General features: G+C 39.4%; 3 protein-coding genes and 1 long non-coding RNA gene across 4 annotated transcripts in view; all 4 read right to left on the reverse strand.

The window, feature by feature from the left end:
* The window catches only part of sh3bp5b (SH3-domain binding protein 5b (BTK-associated)), a 36,189-nt gene extending 24,773 nt beyond the window's left edge, over window positions 1–11,416 (reverse strand). The window contains exons 1-3 of the mRNA XM_019274323.2: window positions 11,084–11,416; window positions 9,794–9,856; window positions 2,107–2,235 (exon numbers count right to left, since the gene is read on the reverse strand). Coding sequence (XP_019129868.2) covers window positions 2,107–2,235; window positions 9,794–9,856; window positions 11,084–11,161 — 270 coding nt within the window. The 5' untranslated portion in view covers window positions 11,162–11,416. The remainder of the gene's footprint in view (window positions 1–2,106; window positions 2,236–9,793; window positions 9,857–11,083) is intronic.
* A 6,574-nt stretch (window positions 11,417–17,990) lies between these two features.
* On the reverse strand, window positions 17,991–20,317 carry LOC113747470 (C-type lectin domain family 12 member B-like). Its single transcript, XM_027287317.1, has 4 exons — window positions 19,984–20,317; window positions 19,437–19,591; window positions 19,269–19,327; window positions 17,991–18,529 (listed from the first exon to the last, which is right to left on the reverse strand). Exons 1-4 carry the CDS (start codon window positions 20,159–20,161, stop codon window positions 18,430–18,432), a joined length of 492 nt encoding a protein of 163 aa, XP_027143118.1. The 5' UTR covers window positions 20,162–20,317; the 3' UTR covers window positions 17,991–18,429.
* A 26-nt stretch (window positions 20,318–20,343) lies between these two features.
* Window positions 20,344–21,477, reverse strand: LOC113747472 (uncharacterized). The gene is made up of 3 exons (XR_003463651.1): window positions 21,052–21,477; window positions 20,708–20,800; window positions 20,344–20,421 (listed from the first exon to the last, which is right to left on the reverse strand). It is a non-coding gene; the product is annotated as an uncharacterized LOC113747472 (long non-coding RNA).
* Window positions 21,478–23,727: 2,250 nt separating this feature from the next.
* On the reverse strand, window positions 23,728–25,924 carry LOC109137614 (early activation antigen CD69). The gene is made up of 6 exons (XM_019255910.2): window positions 25,726–25,924; window positions 25,392–25,484; window positions 24,997–25,068; window positions 24,681–24,832; window positions 24,441–24,556; window positions 23,728–24,146 (listed from the first exon to the last, which is right to left on the reverse strand). Exons 1-6 carry the CDS (start codon window positions 25,802–25,804, stop codon window positions 24,002–24,004), a joined length of 657 nt encoding a protein of 218 aa, XP_019111455.1. The 5' UTR covers window positions 25,805–25,924; the 3' UTR covers window positions 23,728–24,001.
* Window positions 25,925–27,067: the final 1,143 nt, after the last annotated feature.

Raw genomic sequence — 27,067 nt, forward strand, 5'->3', positions numbered from 1 at the left:
CTCTGTCAGTGCACCACAACCAACTTTTCACAGAATCTTCATTCGAGGACTGTAAAGTAAAGTTGTTCTAGTTGTTTAAGAAGTGAAAGTAAATGTTGAGGAAAAAATTAGAAGGCCAGCAGGTGAGCTGCCATTTAAAAAGGAACTAAAAAGATCACATGCTTTACATCCTCATCTCAGTTCCTCGAAGACCACTGCAAAAGAGATACTTGGTACTCCACAACGACAGGGGACAATTCTTTCTTATTATACTTAGTAGTTAATCGTATCTCTTATTTTGCCTTTATTTGCAATTGATGTGTAGACTTGTCTTCATTCTAGAGCAATCCGAGCAGCAATGCTTGGACGAAAGGTTCGACATCCCTTGTCCTACGATTTCCTACCAGAGCAGGGGCGTCCCTCTCTACCTTCAAAAACCTCTGAAGACCCAGCTCTTCATAGAGGACCTCCTATGCTAAATCTATCCCTCTCTACAACCGTCACTTGTTTCTATGAGAGTAGTACTCATTGCTGCGCTATGTTCTTGTTTGAAGTAGTTTTCCTTTTGACTGAGCAGAGGGCCCACTATCAGCTTGACCTATTGACCCATCAGCAAACTAAGCTTGTAATGTTGTGTTTTTTGCTACGTAAATGGAGGACACTAGCTGACAAAGTCATCCTGAGTGGACAATCACAAAGCCAAAGCTTCTAAGAAGCAGTGTTTGGAAGTATTTTGGGTTCCACAGGGTACATGGAAAAGTAACTAACAAAGATAAGGCTGTTTGTTGACTTTACACAAGGCAGCTTTCTTTACTTTACAATGACAACAAATCCGTACTCACCTGCTGGCTTGCCAGCCAAATGAGTCAGCTGAGCCACCAAGATAAGTGTACAACCTTGTCTAGCTGCCTACTACTTCTCAACACACTCAGCGCCAGCAGGCCTCTTGCCAGGAGCTCATAAAAATGCCATTTCCAATAACAGATTTATATGCAAGGATACGCTGCCCATTTCTGACAAGGCTGGCGGTTCAAATCTCCATGGGAACCTCAGATGATGACGACAAAGCTACAAATGTTTTTGATAAGATCATCTACTAATATATTTTAGCTTTGAGTCATAGGTAAAGGTCAAAAAAACAAGCCAAACCAAATCATCATTTTGGCCACAAATGTCATCCGTCTCTATGTGATCATTTCCATGTGATCCTTAATCAGAATAATAGTAGCAGTGGCCTCACAAGAGCTTGGGTTTAAAACAGGACATACAGCATAAAAAGGGGAAGTCCAACTGCAGTGTCACTTTACAGAAACGCCTTCATCACTGCCTGTCTTTCATCATACTGTGGAAAATTACCCAACATATTCATGGCGAATTGTTGATCTCCTCGTGAAAACCCCTACCATCACCTTCCTATGCAAGCCGTATCAGAAGATGGGGAGGCAAAAAAAAACTACATAATGAAGCCTTTTAGTCTCTCAGTCTATCCCTGCGCTTCCTGTCTGAGTTCTTACAGCTGTGTGGGCTCTTATCGAGTTGTGCAGGTGGCTGCTTCCCTCTTTATTTACAACAAACACACACATTGTGCTGACGCTAGGCTGAAAAGGGAACTGAGATCGTGGTTTGAAATGAGTTTGTAGTTCCCCAGTCTCACAAATTTTAAGCTGTGTTCAATTTCTGCATTTTACTGATCACCTTTTTTGAAACTGATTCAAGTTCATGCATGAAAATTACCCTCAAAATGCAGCTTCCAAAAGCCCAACAAATGTTATCAGAACAGGAAGATCATTCTGAGATGTCATTTACCGAAGGCTGAATCATGCAAAACACTTGTCGATGTGGTAATTCAACAATGCAACTCAGTTCTTACTCATGTGTTGATTATCAACCTATCAGTATTGTCATCATCAACTCAATGATGACTTGCAGCTAGCTTGGTCCCATCTTCCCGACAACCATCAGTTTTCTGAGTGAAGGTTTCCAGACTCACGTCTGAGTTAAGTCCCAAAAAAGGAGAGCTCGACTTCCTTGAGACTTGATATTACTTGAAAGCAAAACCAATGCTGACCCAGGAATCAACTTGACTTGGTCTTGCCCCCCAAAAGACTTTCATTGCCATTGACTGACCTGTCTGGCCAACCTGCGGGCCTCCCAATAGGGTTTGGACTCCTCCACAGCCTTGCCGATCTTCTTCACCAGTTCGTCCAACTTCACTGTGGCCTCAACCAGAACAGAGCGGAACTTCTGCCGTGCATCCTGACAGAGAGAGAGAGAAAGAGAAGATTCAAGTCAGCAAAAACTTAAGGAGCATTATGCAAAAAAGAAATGATACCGACATACTGTAACTTGTTGAATGTTTGAAGACTCGACTGAACAATCGCTGATCATGCAGATCAACTAGCTTAAAAAGTGTGTGCGCCATATTGTAATTGGTCAGGTTACAACAATCAGATGTCTCTACTACTCTCATTAAAAATGCAAAATGTTTCTTGTTTTATTCCATCTTCTAGTTCACTTCTATGAACACTTGCTACATCTCTTGACAGGGCGTTGTAGCTCCTTGCCCATGACCCTCATTTATACAAGGATAGTAAGGAAGTAAAACTTGCTCTATTGCTGCCTCTGCTATGAGTCACTGCTGGTAAAAACTTAAACATCCCCACAGTCCCAAGATAAAACCACAAAAAAGTAGGTCTAAATAACAGATAAGAAACATTAGTTCCCAACCATTTAACTCAATCTAATCTGGGCAAAGATAAAGCTGACACAGTTTTTCTTGTGTCCCTATAAACACTGAAAAACAGACCCAGCCAATCTGTTTAGTGACGCCTGTGAAAAATTAATGCCTGATGTAATTTTGTCAACTGGCTTAAAAGAAAACTGCTACTTCCATCTTAGAGATTTGATTGTTCACTGGGACTCATCAAGGGGAATTTTTTCAGACTGATAAAGCATTCAGAGATGAAATTTCATCATGGTTGTCTATTTGGCATTAAGGGCACGGAAATTTCAAGGAACAAGAACAAAAGGAGCAAGAGGAAGACAGAAATTAGATATTTCACAGATCCCTGCAGGGAAATTCTCTCTTTTAATCCCCCCTTCATTTGCCAGGGTCAGTTATACAAGTGACATCAGGGGAAAACATGTTTTGGCAGCACTGGGCACCATCCAAGGTCCTTCTGTTAAAAGACGAGGACCATCTTGCTGTCCCGAAACATACCGTTCAGTTCAAGTAAAAAGACTGTTCCCTTTATTAGAAACTGAACACACTTGTCCTGAAACTGTCTTTCTTTATCTGGAAGGCTGAAAAAGACAGAGAGCAGGACTAGAACTGGAAACATGATCGCTGCAACAATTGGGATTGTCAGTCGGGGGGTTTGACGTACCACAAAAGATTGTATGTATTTGTATTTGATAATACTATTAAAACTGGCAAGGTGGAAATGTCCCAATAAAACAAGGTTTGATGGGTTTATGGAGTCTATGAGGATTCTCAGGCACCCTGTAGTAATGGTGGGGCACCAATGAGAAGTTCCAAACATCTCAAACTCTTGGGTCATAGGTTTCAAGAGATACTTGTTGACATGTCACCGACATGTCACTGAAAAGAAGGTCAAATTCCTCTCTAGCCATAAAATCTCTTAACCTCATGGGCTTGAAAGATTATCAAATCACTGTCCAGGAAACAAGCTTTAACAAGGTCAAATCTTCCACCATGGTTCAGACAAAACAATCTTGCTGTTTTCATAGATCCAGACAGCAGAAAGCACAAATTTTAAGCGCTGATGGTGTTTCACTTGTCTGGCTCCAGTACTCTGAATCAATGCCCAGATCCCAGATATGTTTGGTGCTTCAAATAGGTCTGTTGGACCTGTTGTAACTTTAAGGAATTCACATGCAGCACATGTAGAAAACCCCCATGCCTACTAGCTATTGTCTAGGAGTCTTGACTTTGATCCAACATGCATGACTTTGTTGTCCATTTGCCTTTAGCCTTCGCATTGGTCAGCTTTATACCTGAGCTATCACAAAATACCACGGCAACTAAGTGTCTGAAGTTTCTTCAGAAAGCCCAATAATTGCGACAGGGATCCTTGCAGTGGAGGATAAAGGACTGATAAGGTTTATCAGCCAGCAGCAGCTGATGTTACCAGGGAATCAAGAGGCAGCAAGGAAGCAAAAGTCATTCATCTGCTTTGTGTGGCACTGACATGAAACCTTTTCTCTCCGTGCCCTTAGAAATGCACAATCTGTATGTTCTGTGTGTTAAATGTTATTGTGATAGATTTGTCTAATACAACCAAAAATCACAAATGGTACCTCATTTTCCTACAAAGCAAACTAAACAGTACCAGGAAAACGCCAACAAGCATGTTTGAGATCAACGCAGTTGTAGTTCAGTATGCTATCACATGCGTGTGTCACAAGTATGGAGTTTGTTTTGACTCTTGAAATGTGTGATGTTGCAAATTGCGGCTTGCATGTTGCAAATTTGGTGAAAGAGGCCTCGGGCTAGTGTCACCTTCCACACAAAGAGTTTATGGGTGTTTGTTTCGTTTCTTTCTTGTGTTCTGTATGTTATGTGTCTGGATGAGCTCTTGTATAATTCTTGTAATGAATAAATACATTTAACTGCGTCCATCCAGGACAAAGTTCCTTTGACCTAAAATGTGCTGTGGCAAATCTCTAAGAATCTCTCAGATCTATTCTAACGTTGTTACAATATCCAACAATAACTTCAACCCCCCTTGATTATTAGGATGTTTCCAATGTCTTTTATAGAAGATCATGCAGTCTCACATGTTTTTCTAAAAGCCACAAAGTTTCACAAAGTTGGTGAAGCTGAACTTTCCAAATATGGTTTGGAGAATAACCTAGACTTCTGTGCTGCAGTATTTTACATTCACCCAGAGCACAAGATGTTTGTTTATTGCTCCATGTTCATTACGAATTCTATGGACATTAGATGTGGCTGGGAGACAGCTGTTCTCCTGCTATTAAAAACAACCTTTTGGTGAACTTTAAAACTCAAAAGAACAGAGAAACACTCTGAGTCCGGCAACTGGGGATCTCATTATAACAGACTGTGAAAAGAAAGGCAACTGAATTTGGAGATATATTGAATATTACATGTTTTTTCCCCTTGTAAATAAAATATCTGTGTTACTGGGTCTGATGACCTGCAATATGTAGTTTGTCAACATTAAATATTGTCCTGTCACTTTGCTAATTCCTTCCCCCAAATGGCAAATGTCTGCTCATAGCCGAGCAATCGTTACTAAACAAGGCGGGCCTGTGTAAGATTGAGCCTTTTTTAGCCCATCCAAAACAAAAAATACAAAAGAAAGTATGAAAAAATTGATTAAACTAACTAGTTATAGTACCGACACAACAGTAGTAACCTTGTGTTATTTCTATATCATCAGCTGACTACACTATTTTGGTCCTAACGCAGCTTAGGCTAACTTTCATGGCTCTATTCTGCTCTTTACTAAATTTAGGGAAGTTTAACTGACTATTAGACTAACTAAACTCATTAGCTTGTCTGTAAAGAGTGAAACACAAAATTAAAATATGAACAATAAAAAGTATAAATCCAAGAGTAAAGTAAACATCTGAAAGACTTTGTGTCAGATCAAAATAACCTGTCAGCTATAGCAGCAAGTCTTTTTTGCGTCATGACACAGAATTGAATTAGCATATCATCATGTGTGTAGCAATCAAACAAACAGATTTAGCTATCTAGACCTGATAATGTTCCAGCCGAGAGAGCTCGTCTTTACTTCTGCCTGAGGTCAAGGACCCATGGTTTCCAAACTGACCACAGATCTCAAAGTGGTGCATTATCTGCAATCTTTATATGCGCAGTGCTAGATTGGAAAGCAACGTTTGGGGTGAACGTTTGCATTGTTAGACGTTTGGTAATCCACGTTGGATTTGGATCAAAGGCTGATTCAACTTCCGCTGCTTAAATCCAGTGTCACACAGTTAATTGTTGAACTTTAAAGACAGTCTAAAAAATAAAAAAAAGAACCTCATGACATTTGATGTCAGAGTCCCAAAAGTAAACTCAACCTTATGCATCCTACTGCAGAGCTCTGCCAAAACCTAAAATCTTATTAGTGTTTCATCGAAGTCACAACAGGCTCCAAGAGGCTCTCAAACAAGAAAACACAGAAGGATTTCACCATCAGCTACATCAGCAGAGCTTTGACTGGACTTGTTCCTCTGCCTTACTTACAAAGAAAGGCATTTTTACCCCTAGTCATGAGTGCTCTAAAACAAAAACAGTAGCTGTAACTGTGTCCTATCTAAGTTGCTTTTTAGCTCGTTAGTTTTGCTCGATAGTTCAATATATGAACAAAATGTGTTGGAGGAACACAGTACTGCATCGGAGTCGGAGTCTCTAAGGGGCTGCAGCAGTCTGAGGTGTTAGATCTACACAGGCAGCTGAAACCAACGTTTCTGTACAGTTTGCTTTCACTGATGTCTGGAGTTTTTGATCCAGGCTTTGATGGTACAGGCTCATGGACATCAGTCAGCCTTCGCCTCCACTCTCCTCCTGAAATCCTTCATCCAGTCTTTTTATCTCCATCGCTTCTTCAAAACGCCTCAGCGCCATCCATTCATCTTCTCTTAACCGTTATATCCCTGAGCATTACCACCATTTCTAAACCAAATGATTCCAACTGATGCAGTATTACGGTATCGACCAAGAAATTTGTTCTTTCACTACACTGATGCAATGTCACTTTTTGACATTAACTTTAATCATGAGGGATTCCAACATTGGTCAGTCAGTCCACCACTTTGGTTCAACATCTCAACAACTTTAGGATGGACAGTGATGAGATTTGGTTCAGACATTCATGATAACTTTGGTGACCCATTTCTTTCCATGTCACATCATCATCATCAGGTAAATATAGGTGCAAGAATTGTAAGAGTTTTACTGATATCAAAGCCATTATTGATTTTGCTCAATGGTCCAATTCTTTATCGATTCCTTTGCTGATTCCCGTATTGATTAACCATTTTCTTCATAGCAAGGTTTCCAGCCTATATACAGTATAGAAACAAATGGAGCAAAGCATTAATTTCCAATGATATAATCATCATTTGAGAAGCTAGAACCAGTTGATTCAAATTATTTACCAATGGCCAATTGGTTAATTTTATGTTTGAGTGAACTGTTTCAGCACTCAAACACACAAACACCAAAAGAGGAAACTCGGTACAGTACAGTTATTTTGGTTCTGTAGTCCGGCACACTGGCACTTCTAGTAAAACAATGACTCAGGGGGTTTCAGGCTTTCAGCTTTAGGGAAGGAAGGAATCATGACCTTATTTAACCTTGGCCCACAGTTTCCACTCAGTTTGTCGAATGTAAACACATGAAACGTGACAAAATGAGAAATAAAGCTTATAAATATTCATCTTAAAGCAGAGCCATGAATGCATATCCTTGTCCTCTTCGCCTCTCTGCGTCTCACCATCAACTGATGTGGATGCAGACTGCAGTGCAGAGTCTCTGTCCTCCCACTCAGGGCTCGGACGCTCACACTGTGACGCACTTCACCTTGTCAACATGTTAGTTGCCCCGAGGCTTTAATGTCTCAAACGTCTGCTAAATGAAATAAGCCGTGCATCACTGTTATGACAATGCTTCTTCACATCACTCCAGAGGTTACCATGACACCCAACTCATTACGACTCCAGTCACTCTTCCTGTTCCTCTCATGTGATGATCGCACACTAACATCAAGAAAACTCTGTGTGTTTATGTGGGCAGCTAATAAGTAAACACAAACACTGGACTTTAGCAGGAATATCTTGGTTCAAGGCCGTGCGATTTCAAGCATCTGTCCTCCTTCACAGTGCCCGAACAAAACACTCCAAAGGCAGAGGACGCTGACTGCTAATCTGGATTAAATCAAATAATAACTAATAAAATGCCCATCATGGGGTCCCAGAGCTCAAGGTTAAGTGTTCAAGCTGCTTATTTTGTCTGACAAGAGTCCAAAAACCCAAAACCTTTCAGTGAACTCTGATAGAACACTAAGAAAGCCTGGCAAAACTAGCAGATATTGACTTTTGCTGAAGCTGGAACAAAAGAGAGTCATATCATGTTATCAGTATATCATGAGGTCATGAGGCAGGAGCAGAAAGATTGTTAGTAAAAATCAGTATAAGATTTGTGTAGCAAATTTCGCAGAGATCATGGGGTCATTTTCAAAACATCAACAGTCCGTTCATGGACCAGAATATGTTCACATTTAAGAAGCCTGAACCCGTGAGACTGTTTGTTATTTTGCATCCACTGGCCAATCAATTAATTGTCTAATAGTTCCTGCTCTGTAGAATTTCTTTTTTATTTTGGAATCTTTAAGTTCAGAACTGAGAATCTGTTCAAGGGCATTTCAGGTCTATCTGATGTTGTTTACATTTTTCTGTCCAGATGATTTTCAACTGTGCCGTGACCGCCACGTCCCCCTCTGACAGTAGACGGTTATAATCCTGAACAGTGGATGTCTTTGTCAGACATAAAAACAACTTGACTTGATTTTGTAGTCCGTGAAGTTATAAAGAAAGGGCAGAAACATAAATCAGTCAAGGTTTAACAACAGGCACGTGGACAGGTATCCACAGCCACTGTGGTAAGGATTTCAGCCTTGGTACAGGGCGTTCACGCTCTATCAGCATTTCTGCATTTTCATTAATAGATGCAAATAATCTTAAATTGCCGCTCATCTCATTTCTCAGGTTGTCAACATTGATTAAGCTGCAACTTTTTGCTATCAAACCCAAAACCATTATCACGTTTCTGTTTCCTGACAAAGGTTGAAGTTCTCTTACATGCCATATAATGGATCTGTGCTTTACAATAAAAAAAATTGCACAGACACAAAATAATTAACTTCTGTTCACTTCAACCTCTCAGCTGCATCATTACCACCGTGTGCAGTCATCAAACGGTGGAGGAGCATGACAAGACTTTGGACTTTCACCTCTATAAAGCTGCATACTGCTGACCTACATAAATGTAAGCCATTCACTGGGTTTCAGTGGAATTCAAAGATCGGTTACGCAACTTAAACAGACTTGATGTTAAATTTGTGCTTTCCAGGACTCTGGCTTAAAGAAACCTTGTTTTATCCACCTTGCTCTCAAACTTCCCTATCATCAAACTGCACATCCTCTAACGCTGCCAACTAAACTCCTGTTTCCAGGATCATTTAAACGCTTGCTTGTGCTTCAGCTCAGAAACTTTGGCTTTACCCACCAACATTTTCCTGCAAGTCACAACTCAATAGTCAACTTTCAGCAGAGCTGAGGAGGAGGCGAGGTGACTCAGTCCTTAGCTACTAGTTGCCCGATTTGACAAGTGAGTTACTAGATTTACTAGCCCAGGTTTAGCCTCCATAAGAGTCCATTTCTTTATGCACAAGTCATTTACAAGACTCTGCAAACAGCTGTCAGTAAAATCCCTGTAAAGACCCAAATGAGTTTATTGCATCACGATATGTCAGAGCTCACAAAACTACACAGAGGCTAAATTCTTGCATCTTTAAAATTGCTGACAGATCAAAATGTGAAAGAGCAAAAGTCCGGCTGTAATTCAGACCAAAACTGCTGTATCCAAAACAACACGTAGACTGATGGACGATTTCACAGCCTGAGGTGAACAGAAGATGTGAAGTCTTATCTCCTGACAGTGCTTACGTGCATGTGATTACAAGCTCCATCAGTCAAATGTGTAAAAACTGATACGCTGCTCGAGCACATGTGTGTGTGTGCGTGTCTCTAGACTGACCTCCAGCTCCGTCTCACATCGGTTGATGTCATCCGTGGATTGGTTGAGTTTCTCCAGCTCCCCCTGGAAAACAGGGAGAGACGGGGAGATTAAACAAGGGACGGGAAAGGAATGTGATAGAATATCTGGAGGTACAGTCGGAGGAATGAGCAACGTCTGGAACAAATCAAGATTAACACATGACATAATATTCAGAAGCTGTGAGTTAAACATCCTTATTTCTTCTGCAAGGCTATGGGAAGGTATGAAGGACCCTTCTTTGAGCAGAATAACGGACCCCAACAATCACTCAGAACCAAACCATCTTCATTTAAGACCTCTCTCCAATCATAGCTTTCTGAATTTCTTTGTTTTCTTTTCAAATAAAACAAGGAGGAAAAACCCCCATTGGCTGAGCTCATCATGAACGGTTGATAAATTCAAAGTGTGACGAGGGGACGCAGGAAGATATTCCTTTGTTTTAAGTGATCAGAAAGGTGGGAAACACTCAATAAACTGAAAATATGAATTAATATGAATTAATGCGATCACTGTAGGCGATTCACCCACTTCACAGATCACACTGGTGGGCACCGTATGAGGAAACATTTCACTAACACGACTCCATATCAGTATTCTTTAAAGCTTCAGCCAGTGGTCTAATAATGGGCAGATAATAAATTCAGCATTTTATCATTACAGCTTCTCAAATTTGAATTGAATTAAAGATGGTGCCTTCAGTGTCAGTCATCTGTGATTAGTGAATATTTTGCAAAACAGAATTGACTCATTTTAAATAGGATAATTAGTTGTATTTGTATATTTGTATCATAAGTCTGTCTGGTCTTTTGACATCAGTTATTGTGTCTGTATATGCTTCACACTCATTTACTTTTATCTTATCACATTATTTCTTTGTACTCTGGTGACAGACTGTAACTTTATTTTGAAAAGCTCTGCATAAAAACACATTTTCAACCAATCTTTAATGTTTTAACTAATATTTCAGACTTTATTCCACAAGATTGGAGCTCTGATGTTTTTATTATGATGACACCACCGTGGTCTGGATCATCTTCCTCACATATTTGCCAGTTTCTTCACAGACTGTCACAGCTGCAGGGATGATTTCAGATATAAAACATGCAAACTGGACAGGTGTGTGTTATATTTAAAATATTAAACATGCATATCTCTCAGAAAGTGCACAGCAGGCTGCAGCAGCAGCAGCATCGTGCTGGGACTTTGTTCCAGGATCGCTCACGTTACAGCGGCGTGGAGACACAATGCACCGATGAACAGGTGACTTACCTGGATTCTGGGGTCCACCTCCTCGTCTTCATACTCCGTCTCGTCGTCAGACCTGTGCTCCTTCTCTAAATGATCCATACTGCGGGTGAAGCTGTCACAGCCGAACAAAGACGGACTCAGAGAGGCCACGCACTCATGCGTGTCAGCCGGTCACCGCACCGTCAGGTAGATCCACGAGCCTTGCTTATGCTCCCCCGCAGCTTGAATGTGCGTGCTTTAAACGCAGGGTTTGTCGAAGAGGAACATCCCGGCTTGTATCCTCCTCCAGCAGCAGCACGGGTCCCTCCTCTCTCGGCTCTGCCTCCTCACTGACTGAGCTCGGCGCTGAAATGACCGGAGCTCAGCTTCATACCGGGAACGCCCCCTTCTGCGAGTCAAGTATGAGAAGTTAACAGTGCCACACAGCGGGGAAGCACATAGGGGCTATATATTATCCCAAATATTTACTTAATTAACTGTTAATTGACGACTTTATTTTTCCTCAGCTGTAACCCAACATGACTTTTGATTCTGATTTTAAGCCCTGCTAGCCAAGTTATGTAAAGTTTTTGATCAGCTATGTCAAGCATTACATGCCAGTATGTAGTCCTGGAAAACTGTTAAAAATGTTGATGAGTCAAGTCAACTTTAAGTGTCAATGCTGCTATATGTACAGGACAAACAGAGCACTGAAATTCCGTTTCTTTCTTATCCTGTGCAAGCAGCATAAACATGACAAAAATATACAAATCTAAAAATATATACAAGCTAAAAGACATCAATGTGGCACAGTGTAAACTGAGTTATTAGTATAAATATAAGTATGGTAATATGGACAGGATTTACAGTATACATGTACAATCAAAAATGAAATATGTAAACAGTTGGCTGTGCAAAGAGTCTGCAAAGTGAGATGCCTTATTCAGCCTGAGGAGCGTATTCAAATTTACTGATTTTGGTTAAACTGGATCATATTTAAACTGGTTCCTGATGGACAGATAACTTTAGCGTTACTTGTATGATACGTGTGTTGTGTTACCCTGCAAGAAAACCACCTCTGTACTGTATAACCTATGGTCAAACTAGCCTCTGTTGTTCTCAGATACTGTGTTTGGATCCCATTATGAGAGAGTCTACATTCAATGGGACTACTATTGTATGGGGCTTTTTTCTTATGTGGTATGGGTGTAACCAAGTGCCAGAAACTGCAGTTCCTCAAACGTCCACTTGAGGCTGGCTCCAGAAGTGAGTCTCCATATGTCCCCATGTCCAAATGTCCAACTTCACAGCAGAAATAAACATGTTTACAGCCTGGTACAAAAAACAGTTTTGGTCTCTGTAGCTAATTTCCCCGTTCATGACAACTGTACTGAGGGTGAATTTATATACAACTCACCTGTTCACATTATATTAAGGCTTAAAGTTATGCAGGATTAAGAGTGTGGCATTAGAGGTGGCTTGTTTGAAGCAACCAGACATCATTTGGCCCATCTCAGGTCAGCAATGATCCAAGTCTTCGCCCATCTTTAGATTATCCTGGAAGCAGAAGAGGCAGGACTGCAAACATGGTGGTGGATTTTGCATGACATATACAACAACAGAAGAACTGTGTGATGGGTCCTGCTCTTTGGACTGAATGATGGTGATATTGTCCTGTGTATGTTTATGTGTCATTGTGTACAAATGTACTTCCTCAATACTTTCTGTTCTGGGAAAATGATTCTTTTCTCTGACTCACTAATAAATAACAATAATTTACAGGCAACTCTGCCACAACTATTCCTAGAAGCACTGGTCAAAAGTTAGTAACCATACATAGAAACAGCTTTTAATAATACTGCGACAGTAATTTAATTATAGGCTTTTATATGTTGGATAGATGTAAAGCATCACATACTGCAGACAGTTTTGCACTTTAAAGGAATAAAGAGTTTAATTTAACACTGTGATGTGCCAAACTAATGAAATATTTAATTAGTTTATGAGTTTTCATAAAAATAAGGCATGCGTCCACAAACACTAGTTTGCTTCTGTGTATCTAGATTACTTTTTTTGCCTGTTAATTTTAGCAGCAGGTTTCCCAGAATAATTTGTCTTTAAACAAAAGCTTGTCTGTTGACCTCAAAAGGTTATAGAGAAATTTGCTCCATCTCTGAACTGCAGACACCCGATGAACCCTGCTGTTTCCCAAGCAGTTGATAGGCATGTAAACCCCACTCCCTTTCCTGTTTTTATGCTTTAAACCATATTTAGCTTCTTTTTTTTTTGTCAACAAAGTCGCTGAAATCCAACCTGAAATGTTGCGATCGAGCAGCAGTTCATAGTGACATCTCTGGATTTATTTTGACAGACACATAATCACAAAGTCTGGCACATAAAATTGAAACTATCTGTATGACTGTACTTTTACAGCCAGACTGGATCCTGCGTCATATTCAACAACCTTATCATCTGCTGTCCAAAAGAACACAAAACATTCATATCGCTCTCAAAATATTTCAGATATGTAGAAGCATCATCTATTACATCTTTTGTTTTCATTCCTCCTGCTCGCTGGAGGAGAAAGTACTGAAAGCACGGAGATTTAAACAAGGTGATATTACTCTAAAAATCAACACAATGTGTCTGCTTCTTATCTCGAGGAGCAACTCAGACCGAAACCATCTAGATACTTAGGCACTAAAGAACAGAGCTTCTAACCTTGTCAGCTAAATTTTTCCAGCACAGTTTTCTACCACTTTCCCCCAAATAAGGATAAATGTGCATGGAGACGCCCATATCATCATTATCATCATAGTTGTTTTTGCACATGTTGGGCACATGTTGAGGACGAACAAACAGTTTGGTGACCTCACATAATTCCCAGGATGACTCCACACACAACTTTAACTTGAGCAGAGCATCAATCAGACGCTCTGTGGATGTGTGCTGGTCCTTTAAAGGTCCAGTGTGTAATGTTTGAGAGTATCTATTGGTAGAAATAGAATAAAACTCTCATGAGTTTTCATTTGTGTGTAATGACCTGAAAATAAGAATTGTTGTTACTGTAGAATGAGCATTTTATATCTACAAAGAATCCCCCGTTTTGAACCTCCGTGTTTCTACGGTTGGCCAGAACGAACAAACTAAACTACTGGCTCTCAAAGTGGGAAGTGAGGGTGAGGTGAGGGGGTGGCAATCTGCAAAATGTTGACCAAGCTTGTTTGATCTTCATGTAGTTTATAGAAAGCTGTAATCTACCTACTTAAAGGGCCTCTGCATTGTAGCATTTGTTCCGTCCCGGCTCTTAAGAGGGTGGAAGCAACATAAAACCTGTTTTTGGTAAACACAAAGTTATTTATCAATCGACACACTGAAGGTCGTCATATCTACTCTCACCACTCCCTGCAGGGCTGCAACCCAATACGCCTAAAAAAGACCACCGACGCCCTGCGAAGCCTGAAGGATATCCAGAGTCACGTCAGCATGTTCTGTGTCTCCTTCGGCTGCTGGTGATTTGTCTGAATAACAGGATATGTCAAATCCTTTAAAAAGAGGAAGAAACAGACTGCAGTGTCCTCTCCCCGATCCTAATCCTCGGTCACAGCGCAGGCTTACTGACTGTGTGTGTGTGTGTGTGTGTGTGTGTATTAGTTTACTGTCATTGTGATATATTGCTACTCCAGACAGAGGATTTGTCTTCACAAAGTAAATTGACATAGATATATGGAAAATATATTTGGTTACTGGGACAACCATGAATATTAATTTTGAAATATATGAATAAAAGCAATTGATAGAACAATAATAGTCCAGATTCGAGTCTATGTAAAAGAGCTTTGCAGGAACAATACTGAGCTACACATTAAGAGAGCATGTTTATAACAATGAAGGTATCACCCCCCAAATTCATAATTTGGACTGAAGTGAATGGGGGATGGACACAGGTTGTGAAGAGGAGAGACCTGGTTAGAAAGTACGAGTAATAATAACTTCACAAGCTCAAACTTTAACAACCAACAATAAAAAATACCAAATGAAGTGAAGTATAGAACGATCTTATATCAGCCTGGGTGTAGATCATTAGGTCTGATTGATTAATTAATGTTACATACAGAGTATAAAGTGATGAATATGAACATTGAAATAAAATTTAAAAAAAGAATACTCCACAAAATAAAAAGAAAAGAAAAACAAAGTGAGATATGACATTTATATCACAGAATACATGTAATTTTCCAAATATTTGAAATATTCCAGCCCTCATGTGGACTTGCCAGGACAGAACGTTGTCAGCAGATTCCTGATATACACTGAAAACATGGAGCTTTCGTCCTGATAAAGGACATGCTTCCACTGTGAAAGTTGTCCTTTTGTACCCGGCACCGTATCCACCGTCTCCTCATTTGATTTATCTCATCACACTGATGTCTGCCTTGTAATGTTAGTGATCTAAGTAAGGAGCCATACTCCTGTTGCTCCTGCCCTCACTGTGAGTAACTCTGGATAAGAGCGTCACCTTAATGGCTAAACTGCGAACGTAACTCAATGTGGTCCGCTGACAATGTGCTGTGTGTTATACATAGTGGTCAGACACCGGTTGTATTCACAGCAGGAGAGAAGCAGATTGCATTTGTCCAAATTCATTTAAGCTTACTCCCCTGAGGCCCTCGTTGTGAGTGGCTCTGGATAAGAGTGTCAGCTAAATGCCTGGATAGTTGAGAGGGAAAGGTGCCAAATTTGATAGTAGTCCAACAATCTGGTGTTAAACAGAAAGCTGACTTGAACTTCTAAAACAGATAGCACCCTCTTTCAGTTATTATTGGTAGACAGTGAGGGAAGAATCCAGACATACAATTCATATTTCTCTAAAGTATTAGGTGTAAACGCTCATCATATTCAAAATAAATGAAATTCATCAAACAGTTACTTGACCAGAGGAAGATTGCTCAACAACAACCAGCTAGATGATGATTCCTCATGAGTCTAATGACACAGTAGTGTTGTTTCCACCCGAATGTTTCACAGATTTGAACTGAATTCTGACTGATTCCAAAGAGTTTCCATCCACTACCATTGTGTGACTATTGGTTAGTTAGTTCACGAGTAAAGCATTAGGTGGCGCCAATTCTCCAGTGGTGAAACCAGAAGAAGATGATGTAATTAAAGAAGCGCCAGAAAAATATCCTGCAGAACATCTGGAGAACATCAGGACATCAAATCTGGGGCCACAGCGAGAGGGAATGGGCTCTTTTCAATAGTGGTCATGGCTAACGGAAACCAACATTTAGAACTGTTGGGAGATGAGATGGAGAGCCATGGATTCTACATCACGAGGATGTGAACTGCTCAGGATGTTACATGACAGCATGACAGCATGGTGGCAGAGGTACATGAGGGAGACCTTGATGCAAGGTTGTACACCTGACCTCTCCCTTCGACTTCCTCTCTGCATCCTGATGACAGGATGAGGATCTGGGGCGTTCTCTTCTTTTCAGGGACAGTTCACAAACAGCGGCTCAGGATGCAACAATACTCAGTACATTTATGTAATACTTAGCTTAACCTATCCAGAGAAACTTACAGCTTCCTCTGTTTACCCTTGAACTTTTGTTCAACTTAATGTTGATAACAGAATTCTTACTTACTTACTTTTACAAATATTTTATTGAGAGCATCCTGTGTTATTGTATTGTGCGCTGGTGTAGACATTCCTAAATGATTCACAGGAATCATGGAGGAACAGCAGGCCCTGACCAATACCATCTGTACCTGACCAGGACTCAAGGATATGGATGTCCAGGATTAGGCTTATATCCTTCAGTGTAACATCTTGTAATACTTGGAATAATCAGACCTAACTGTTGACTTTCTTCATGAAGAACTTTTTAGATGGTTAAGATGGTTTATCTATTTTAAGCCTAGTAACAGAGAATAACGACATCATCAAAATAAACTTTGACTTTAAACTACTTTGGCTGCTCAGTACTCATTCGTCTTCATTCCTTCTGAGATTAATCGGTGAGAACTTGCTCTTATCCATATCATATCTGCAAATGACGGGATAGTTCCGATGACGTACACGATTCACTTTATCACGTAATGTATTGATCAGTGACTGTCAGTGATATTGTGCAGAGAACATTTTGTTGTGCAGTAGATAGAGCCAGATATAACACCTTTAATTTTCTTAGAGAAATGAAGCAGTAAAGCTGTGTACATCTTCAAGGTTTACACCCAACAGTATCAATATATTTCAAGGTCAAGGCTCACTTTGTTGCTATATTAAAACATAAGTTGAACAGGAAACACTGAAGAATAAATGTATGCAGTAAACAGAATGTTTGATGTTTGGCTTAAACACTGCAAAGCATTTCCAAAGAGTTACATTTCTGTTTTCATTATCATAAAAATACATTTAGTTAACATGAAGGGTTCAGAAACAAAACATAGCTCTATTGCTTTGTTCTTTATATGCCAAAAAATATTAGAATACCATCCTCTAGTGGTAACCAGGGATTGGTACAGGTCATTTATTTGCACAAAGTCCTCAAAGATTAAAGGGTTCCCTTTGGTTTTGCTGACACAAGTGATTCGGAGATTAATCAGTATTATGAACTATATGGTTTGAGGAACAAACTGAATTTCAGTCCTGCAATTTGTTGGTATATGGAGTCCTCTAATAACTCTATCATAGTTCTACTGGTTTATATTGAGAGCAAAGAAAAGAAAAAAAAAGTCTTCTGAAGTTCATATTTTTGTACCTTTATTCTTTAATAATGCAGAAAAATAAGCAAACATTTCAGCTGATGCCTGCCAAATTGTGTTGATACAGTTATAAGTCACAACTTCTTTTAAGCAGCATTAGAACAAATTAAGCACATAGTCATAAAAATAGATGGAATCAGATGTTGTTTTTTAACATAGTGCAAAGCACACAGTAGGCCCAATCATGAAATTGTACAGGCGCATTAAAATAAACAAGTCATTACGATATAAAATCAATGATTCCAGTCTTAAGTCTGGAAAGTCCTCGGTGCTTCAATAACAATGGGGAAAGCCTTGGTCAACTTTCTTCTTTTCTGTACTCAGATATGCTACATGCTCAATGTTGAAGATGGTTAAAAAATAAAAGTCACATTAGTAAGGTAGTTAAATAATGTTTTTCTAACATTAACTTTAAGTGTATAAATAGTATATATATAAGTACAGGAAAGGAGAAAGCTGATCAAGGTTTGCTCGACTGTTACTGGAGCACAGAGCAAAAAGGGTCGAGACTTATGATGAGACAATTATAACAAATAAAAGAATAGATTTGTCTATTTGTGTGATAGAGGAGAGAAACTGATTGCTGAAGTGTTTGTTGTTTGACGGTTAGAGCCGGTGTATCAGTTCTTCTTACACATCCAATACTTATGCTCGTAACAGTCATGCAGGACCAAGGAAGTGTGTGACGCGTCGACAGATGGACAATAACAATCATGAAATCTAAAAAAACAACAGAAAACACTGTTTTGGTGAATTTGGTGAGGAGGGAACACTGTCAGACAGTTCTGGGTTGACTGTGTTGGGTTGAGTTGGAAATTCACACAAAAAGACACAACAACATCTCAAATGCTTGTTTGATTTTTTGATTGTTCGTTGGGTAGGCAAGTGTTTTTACTCTTTGTCCTTTCAGGCACCAATCCATCCACTTATATACCTGCTGATATCTCTCTAGAATCACCCAGTAAGCATTTATTTAGTTATTTGCAGGTCAAATACAAAAAAAATCTCGAGTTAATTTGGGTGAAAGGTCCAAGTTTTTAGAGGTAGTAACATAAGTTACACATCTGTTGTTTCAATAGAATTTCAGTGACTAAATTTCAATATATCATTAGGACATCACTAGGGCAAGCATTGGAAATTCTCCAGCCAACTGCATTGTGCATTTGATTCTTTTTGTACCAAAATCTTGAAAAATATGTCTATTTGTATGGTGTGGCAGCATCATCGCCAGTGTTCTTCAATTTAATGTGGTCTACATCAAGCATGGGGAAACTTGGAGTGGACAGCTGCACTGTAATCCCAAGGCCAATGACTTCTTTGACACCAGGTATCAAATGAAGTACTCTATTGGTCACTTTAGGGGTACTGGCCATACCCATACCCAGGACTAGACATCAATATGAAACTGTACAAGATCATCCTTTCATAAATACCACAACAACCACAACAAAAGCCTTACCTTGTTGTCGGTGTGTCCACCCACATTTCGTGTCTATATCCAAAAGCATGGACAAATCTCTGTTGGGAAGGAAGTGCAGTCACTGCTGTTAGTTAGGTCAACCAAGTGATCTGGCTGCAGTCTAATATAATATATTAGATTAACAGGTTAAAGAAAAGTTTCAAATACCTTTTTCAATGCATTATTGTCAGTCACCAAATGAGCTCCTTTCGACTGGCAGTCCCTGTAGGCATAATACCAGGTGTTTGTCGTAGAGGAAAGCTGGTAACAGGAGGACCTGTATGTCTGCCATCTCGGGGGACAGCATTTGGTGTTTGGCCTATCTTTAAAATTGAGCGGGGAAAAAATAATGTATTTTACAAAGCACGAAATTTAAGACAGCTGTAAAAGATCATGGCTTCTTTGAAAAATATGATGCAGGATCAAAGACCAAAGACAGTTATCAGCTAGGAACCATTAATGTCTGGACAAAAGTGTGCGCCAATCCATCAGACAAACAGTAAATTGGTGTTCAAGGCTCAATGTTGTTTGTCCATGAAACATTCTAAAATGGGTGGTTAAGTATTAGATATAACCGGAAATGCATGCAACACAAAAAACATGAATGGCGCCCAGCATTTCATATTACGTCATTATACATATTGATACCATCAAGAAGTCTGCATGGCAAGCAATATATTAATAAATAAAGGTTCTGAAAATGAAACTCTCTCACCAGTTCCTTTTGTCTGAAGTTCCTGTATTCGTTTTTCTAGTTTGCTGATCGTCCCATTTAGCCTGTCCTCTAGCATTTTCATGTTCTGGGTCAGTTGACCTTTCTCCTGATTCAGCTTGTCATTCTCTTGGAAGAGTCGATCGTTCTCTTGGAGGAGTCGACCTTTCTCCTGATTCATTTTGTCCTTCTCTTGGAGGAGTCGATCTTTCTCTTGACCAAGTTTGTCCTTCTCTTGGAGGAGTCGATCTTTCTCTTGACCCAGTTTGTCTTTCTCTTGGAGGAGTTGATCTTTCTCTTGAAGCAGTTTGTCTTTCTCTTGGAGGAGTCGATCTTTCTCTTGACCCAGTTGATCTTTCTCTTGAAGCAGTTCGTCTCTCTCTAAAATCAGGTCTCTGACGAAATTGTTAGTTGAGCTGTTGTCGGTCCTGTTAAATTCATCTAGATGGAAGAGAAACAGAGAGGTTTGTGGTTTTGGTTGTTTTACACAAGAATAGTTCTGTTTGTTTGGGAAATACACATATTTAGAGTCAGATGAAAAGATCAATACTCCTTTCACATCTACTGATCTAGAGCCAGAAGGTGATTAGCTTAGCTTAGCATAAAGACTGGAGGTAGACCAATGGAAGCAATGAAAGCTTGTCTTGGGTTTATTAATATATTATTATTCTTTAGTTGGTGTGTTTGTGTATGTGGTGTAATGTTGAACGTTGGGGCTCGTACTCACCTGTTTGTGGCCGAAGCGTAGCATTGAGAATGGACTGTATGATGCACAGCAGGAGAAAGCTGATTCCAACCAACCCGAAGATTTTTAAACTTCCTGAAGGTAGGAAAAAAACAAAAACACACCAACCATAATTCTGTTATCAACACCAGCGTTGATTTTCCGTCATTAAGATCCCATCAAGCTGTGTCTCTTCTTGCAATTTACATTAATTCTTTTAAATGTATGGATTTATTAGCTGAAGGAGATCAGACAGGCTTCTTTTGAATCTCTTTGAAAACTATTTTTTCCATTTGAATCGACTATTCTTCTTCATCACCAAAAATACTTGTTGAAGATATTCTCACCTGAATGACAACATCGTTTTGGCTCCTCTCTGCTGTTCCGTTCATCAGCTGATACATTCACATATGGCTCTACCTCCATTCTTCTTGCAGCTACAGTCGTGTCCGTCATCGTGTCCGTCACCTACTGCCTCTCTGGTGTTTGTGTGGGGATGTGTAACCTATTTATGCCAAGTGATAATGATGCAACGAACACTTGTGACGTGTCACAATGACTTGTTGTCACTGACCACAAATTTTAAAAAGTTATGTTCATACAAATAAAACGATACAAAAGTTGAAATTCCGGTCTGCTATAAGAAAATTAAAATAACGAAAGCAGGACACCTAGTAGCTTATCTGAACAATCATTGGCATCATCTGTATATTACATATAACTAAAATTCATAAATTGAATCATTTACATGTTGGCACTGTTAGGATGCTTTACAATTACAAGTGACTTCTGTGCGTGGACAAGTTAAAGGTAAATTTACAATTTACAATGATTTACTTTCTACATTTTGTATTTAAGTTTACTGTTCTGAGATTCTGCGAGGAAGTCGAGCGTTGTTCTTAAGAAAAAACCCATCATACAGAAACTTCCAGGGACAAAATGACGCAGAACCTCCCACGCAATAAGCTGCAAATGACCACAAAAGGATACTAGACAAAGACTCAAAAATAACTTCTCACTTAAAATAGAAGTGGCGTCAGGAAGTCAAATTAGATAGTTGTTGTGTTTAGAGAAACATAAGCGCACCAACGTTAGTGGCAGAGAAGTAGGTGTATTTTAGTGCTGTGGTGCCTTTAAATACTAATAATATAAATACATAAATATGAGTCATAGTCATAGTCATTCACAGCATCCATGGTGTTGAATTGTGCTTTCAGTAAGTGTGCTAAGCTGTGAAATAACTGTCCCGCAACCTGATGGTGCATGTACATGTGCATGAACACGTGGTCCTGGTTTTGAAGGTTTGGAAATATGTTCTAAGAAATAGACGGTGGTAAACATTGGTGTTGGTTAGTATTGTCACTGTGATCATGTTAGGCTCACCTGTAGACTCTTGTTTACAGTCGTGATGCTGCATTAAATGTTGTTTCAGCCAACTTTAGCTGCTTTCAGCTTTTGTTTTGATTTCGGCTCAAATGCACTCAAGATTTTTCCTGTTACGCTCTGTTAGTGCAGACAAAGGATTCCTTCAAGAACACTAATGACTGACTTAATGACAACTTACCAAGCTTCATGAAACACAACATCCACTATCTGTATCTCTGACTTATAAACACATTTAACCTGCTGCAGATTCGCAACGAATGGACCTTTGTGCACTAATCATCAGTGAAGACATTGCTACAAACCAGCAGCAACAGAGGATGTTGGCTGTAACTCACTGCACATACCCACAGACTGTGATAAATGGGTAAAACGAAAATAGTTCTTTACAGAGGAAGAGTGCCTTCCTGCTTCCTCCATTCGAAAGTACACCAGCTAAATGTTGCGAAAGCATGAAAGTTGTATGGTTTATCTGCACCACTATCAGGCATATCAGGCATTTGATCAGCTGCAAAAATCACTGGACATATTTCTTTTGTTACTTAGCGCTAAGAACTTTCTTGAAAGCGCAGTGTATATGTTAACTAACTATTAGAAGTAAAAAACGTAAAGAGTCCTGTATCAAACAAAGCATATTACACACTCCGTAAGGTTTATTAATACAATGAGATATATCTCTAATATTCTCTCTGTCACCTATCAAATTTTTCCAAGCATAAGCGATATATATATATATATATAGCATATATATATATCATCCACACACACATATAGACTGTCTTGCACTTAATCCTACACAGTCACACTGTTTGATGTCACATCCTGCATTAAAAGTATTTTAAGGTTCTGCGTTTTTACTTCTGCTTTCTACAAAGTTGCACTTGAATATTTCAGTTTAACTTCAACGGCTTTCTAACACACTTCTTATTTGACTGCTGTCATCGAACAGTGTTGCTGTTATCTAGAAATATCCGTCATCACATTCGGGATAACGTATAGAGGGGTTTATACAGGAACAACAAAGAGACACACCAACCTCAATATCTTCTCCATTTTGACTTTTTTACAATGTATGAAGCTTTCTTCAGTTTCAGTCTCCTTAATGATTCCTATCAAATTATCTGCTGTAGTTAGGTGGATCGATGTGTAGCCGTTAAAAAACATAAGGTCATTTTATCCCTTCTGGTCAGCCAGATCACCCAAAGTGTAACACATTCAGAGAGAAGCTGTGTTTTAAGAATATGCCGCATGATTTTCCAAATACTGCATGGGATCTCTCCGGGTACTCCAGCTTCCTCCCACAGGCCAAAGACATGCACTTTAGTTGGTTAATTGGTAGACAGCGAATTCACTGTAGTGTGAATGTGAGTGGTGTTGACTTGTCCAGGGTGTACCCCACCATTCGCCCTAACATCTGTCCTTAATATAAGCTCCCCTCTCCTTAGCAATTCCCAGGCAAAGTCTAGAAACTACTGATTTAGGGCTTGCTGTGTATGCTTTTACTGTTATTTGTATTTCATTGTTGTGTTTTTAATATCATGTAGTAGCAGTTTATTTTTCTTATGTTTTATCGTCCTACTCTAGTCTTGTTCTGGCTCTTTGCAATTTAATATTTATGTGGGCATGACAGACACTCAAATACACCGGCAGACAAGTTAAAGGAGTTTATTTTTAAAGATGTCTAGAGACTCTTTCTACTGACATTTCTTTAGTACAGATAGTTAAAACACTTTAAAGATCGAGTTTCTGGCTAAACAGTCATAAGGATTATTATGGTAAAAACACATTAAAGCCAACAACAACAAAAAAAAAGATTACAGGTAATAATGACTTGGTAGTCCACAGATTGCTGACATGTAACTTCATGTTTGTCATATCAGTGTTGCACAATTTTAATGGAGGTGCTTTATCACTTTACTGTAGCTTCTTCTGACACAGCCAGTGGAGTTTGCTTGAACAGGCGTCATGGTTCCAGCTCATGAGTCCAGGCGGGGATTGTTTAACATAGACACAGGTGTAACGATTTCCGTGTTCAAATGGAGGCTGCTGAATCGTTTTTCTGCATTTGATCACATCACATCATCAGTATCATCGATCTACATCAAACTTAAAGTATGTGTTCAAGTGGCATTATCGTCCACGGCATATTAAAAACTTAAACTTGATGACTTCAGTTCATCTCTCCTTCTGTCATAAGTTTTATAGCTTTAAAGTTGCTCTAATCAAATTAATTTTATATTAGCAATGAGTCAAATGTGTAATGTGATAGAGGGCACATGTGGTGAAGGACCTACACATGTGATCATGATAATCATTTATTCTCAACACTTCAGGAAAATTCAAAAAGCCTTACCCATAGGTCAGTTGACGTCCGTCCACCCACTTCCAATTCAAAAAGCTTTCCTGGGTTTTTTCAGCTTTCAAGCCGATCCACACGGCTAAATCTCCAAAAGCATTCTGGAGAGCATTCTGTTGAGATGTACATTTGATTATGATATGCTTGACTAAAAAGTGATTCACAAGGTCATCAAGATAAGTCTGTGTTTATCCCTGAAAAGCAAGATGTAGAAATGTATTTTAAAATTCTAAATACCTCTTCCTTTTCATTGTCGATAATCACCAAATTAGCTCCATTGACCATACAGTCGTCTTTGGCATTCCACCAGCTGTCTTTCTTGGCGGACAGCTGGTAACAGCTGGACATGTATTGCGTCCAATCCTGGTCACAGTTTTGGTTCTTTTCTCCTTGGAAAACAAGGCACAAGAAGGAAGAGAAGACGAGACGGGACATGAAATGACATGACGGGGAAGGGCAGGACAAAGTACGTTGAAGAATATGTCTGACAAACTGACAAATGGTGTCTCTAAAAAAACAGCCAAGCTCTGAAAAACTAAAAACAACAACTCACCTGAGACTCCACCATTTTCATCCTGAAGTACCAGGGAAACGTCCGTGGTGTGAGTTTTGTTACAAAACCCATCTAGGAAGGAAGGAAAAAGACAGAACTAAAACTTTTACTCTGACGGAGTCCAAAAACACAAACAGTGGATGCGTTAGAGTGACGCTTTGAAAGCTTTCACAGCAGGGATTCCTGAAACTTCTCTGGAGGAGAAAAATAGACCTACATGAGGAGATTTGCTGCTGTATTTGTTTCCTGCGGTGCTCAAACAATTAAAGTCACTGAGTGGAAGATGCCAACTAGATTTCCTGTACTCAAAGCTTTTTTTTAACTGGTTTTCATTGGCTGTGCAGAGGATTTGGATTTGGCTTAGGCCATGTGGAAGGCGCAGGAATGATACTCACCTCCATGGAGCCGAAGAGTAACATTAAGAACTGCCTGTATGATGCACAGCAGACAGAAGCTTATCCCAACCACCAAGATGACTTTAAACAATCCTATAGGACAAAACACACATGCAAATATATGTGATATGTGACTGTGTAGCCTGATTTGTGAGCTAAGGGTCCTCCACAACACAATACTTCAGTTTTTAGTGATTTTTGATTTGATTTTGTTGCAGTTTATAATCAACTACCTTCAATGAATAAGTAATGTAAAGGGTCAGAGGCCTCATCATTAATTTAGCAAACCTAAAATTAAAGAGAAAATTGAAACAACCATTCGGAAAATTCTTACCTGAACGTGAATTTTTCCTGTTCGCCGAAATATTCCTCCTTTCATTGACTGGTTCATTGACGTACTCTTCGATGTCCATTCTTCTTCACAGGATATCCTGTTGAATTGTCTATTAAGAGACGGCGATGTGCAGTCCTGCAAAATGTACTGCGTCTCTAGTCGCGAGCTGCCTTTCTGGTGTGGTATGGGTGTATTTATAAGGTTATTCAGGCCCATCTATGGTAATGAATTTCGCAATAACAGCTCTGTCACAAAAAAAAAAAAAGAGGACTGTTGTGTAACCAGGCAACACGACCAAAATAAATAATAAACCCTTAACAGTGACATCTCTCAAAACTTTATTTTTTTGAGAAAATGATTGAAGTAGATTTAGTAAATTAATTAGTAGATTAATGCTACCAACACTCTTGAATTCCAGCATGTGTTTTATGATTATCGATGTTGGTCTTATCTTTAGTGTATTTTTGTGTGATTTTGTTTGAAATCTCATGTTTTCACCTTGTAAAGCAGTTTGTAACTGATTTGTGCTCTATAAATTAAGTTTATGGTTATTCGTATGACTGACATTGAGTGTGTGGGAGCTGTTCTTCTCAGAATAACCTTCTGACAAAAAGGAAGCAACAACTTGCTTTTTTTTTTTAGTTAATGTCATCAGGTTCACTGAAGATTCGAGGAAAAACATGACTCAGCTCCCCATAAAGAGTAACCTTTCCTGTTGGAGAATCTTGTGACGCAGTCAGAGAAATTGCACGTATTCTTATAATAATTTAGATCTACCCTCGGTTGTGTAGACGTGCCCTCACTGCCCTGATGTACCCAGAACTACGCTCTGCTAAGCTGCTAGAGACGGTCACTGCTAGTCTAGAAACCGAAGACCTGAGGGAGTACTTAACCCTTTGGGGACGGATTGGGCGGATCCGCCTAAAAAGTCAAAAGTTTTTGTTTTACAGACCATAGTGATGGTTCGGTTGTGAACGAGCCGTCTCTTTTAATGTTGAGATGTTGAGTGATAGTAGAAAAAAAGAAGAAGCAGCATTTGGACACATTTAGCAGAATGCAGGATGTTGTATTTTTATCTAGCAGGGTCCACAAACAAACCTTTGCAGACACATAAGAACTGTGCACCCAGCAGTCAGTACCTGTCCTTTTTTTTTTTAATTTCTATGCTTTTTATAGTGTTTAGCAGTGTTTCTATCTGCTTTGTGTAGCAGAGAGCTTCTGCAAGCAAGTTAGTGCATTCACTGGGCGGTTTCAGAGAGTTACAAGGGTCTATAAACGCAATGAAAACCATTGGCTACAGCAATGTATTGATATTAGAAATGTTTTACTTTTGAATGTGTGT

The sequence above is a fragment of the Larimichthys crocea genome, chromosome XIII (assembly GCF_000972845.2).
Source record: "Larimichthys crocea isolate SSNF chromosome XIII, L_crocea_2.0, whole genome shotgun sequence".
NCBI classification, from domain to species: domain Eukaryota; kingdom Metazoa; phylum Chordata; class Actinopteri; family Sciaenidae; genus Larimichthys; species Larimichthys crocea.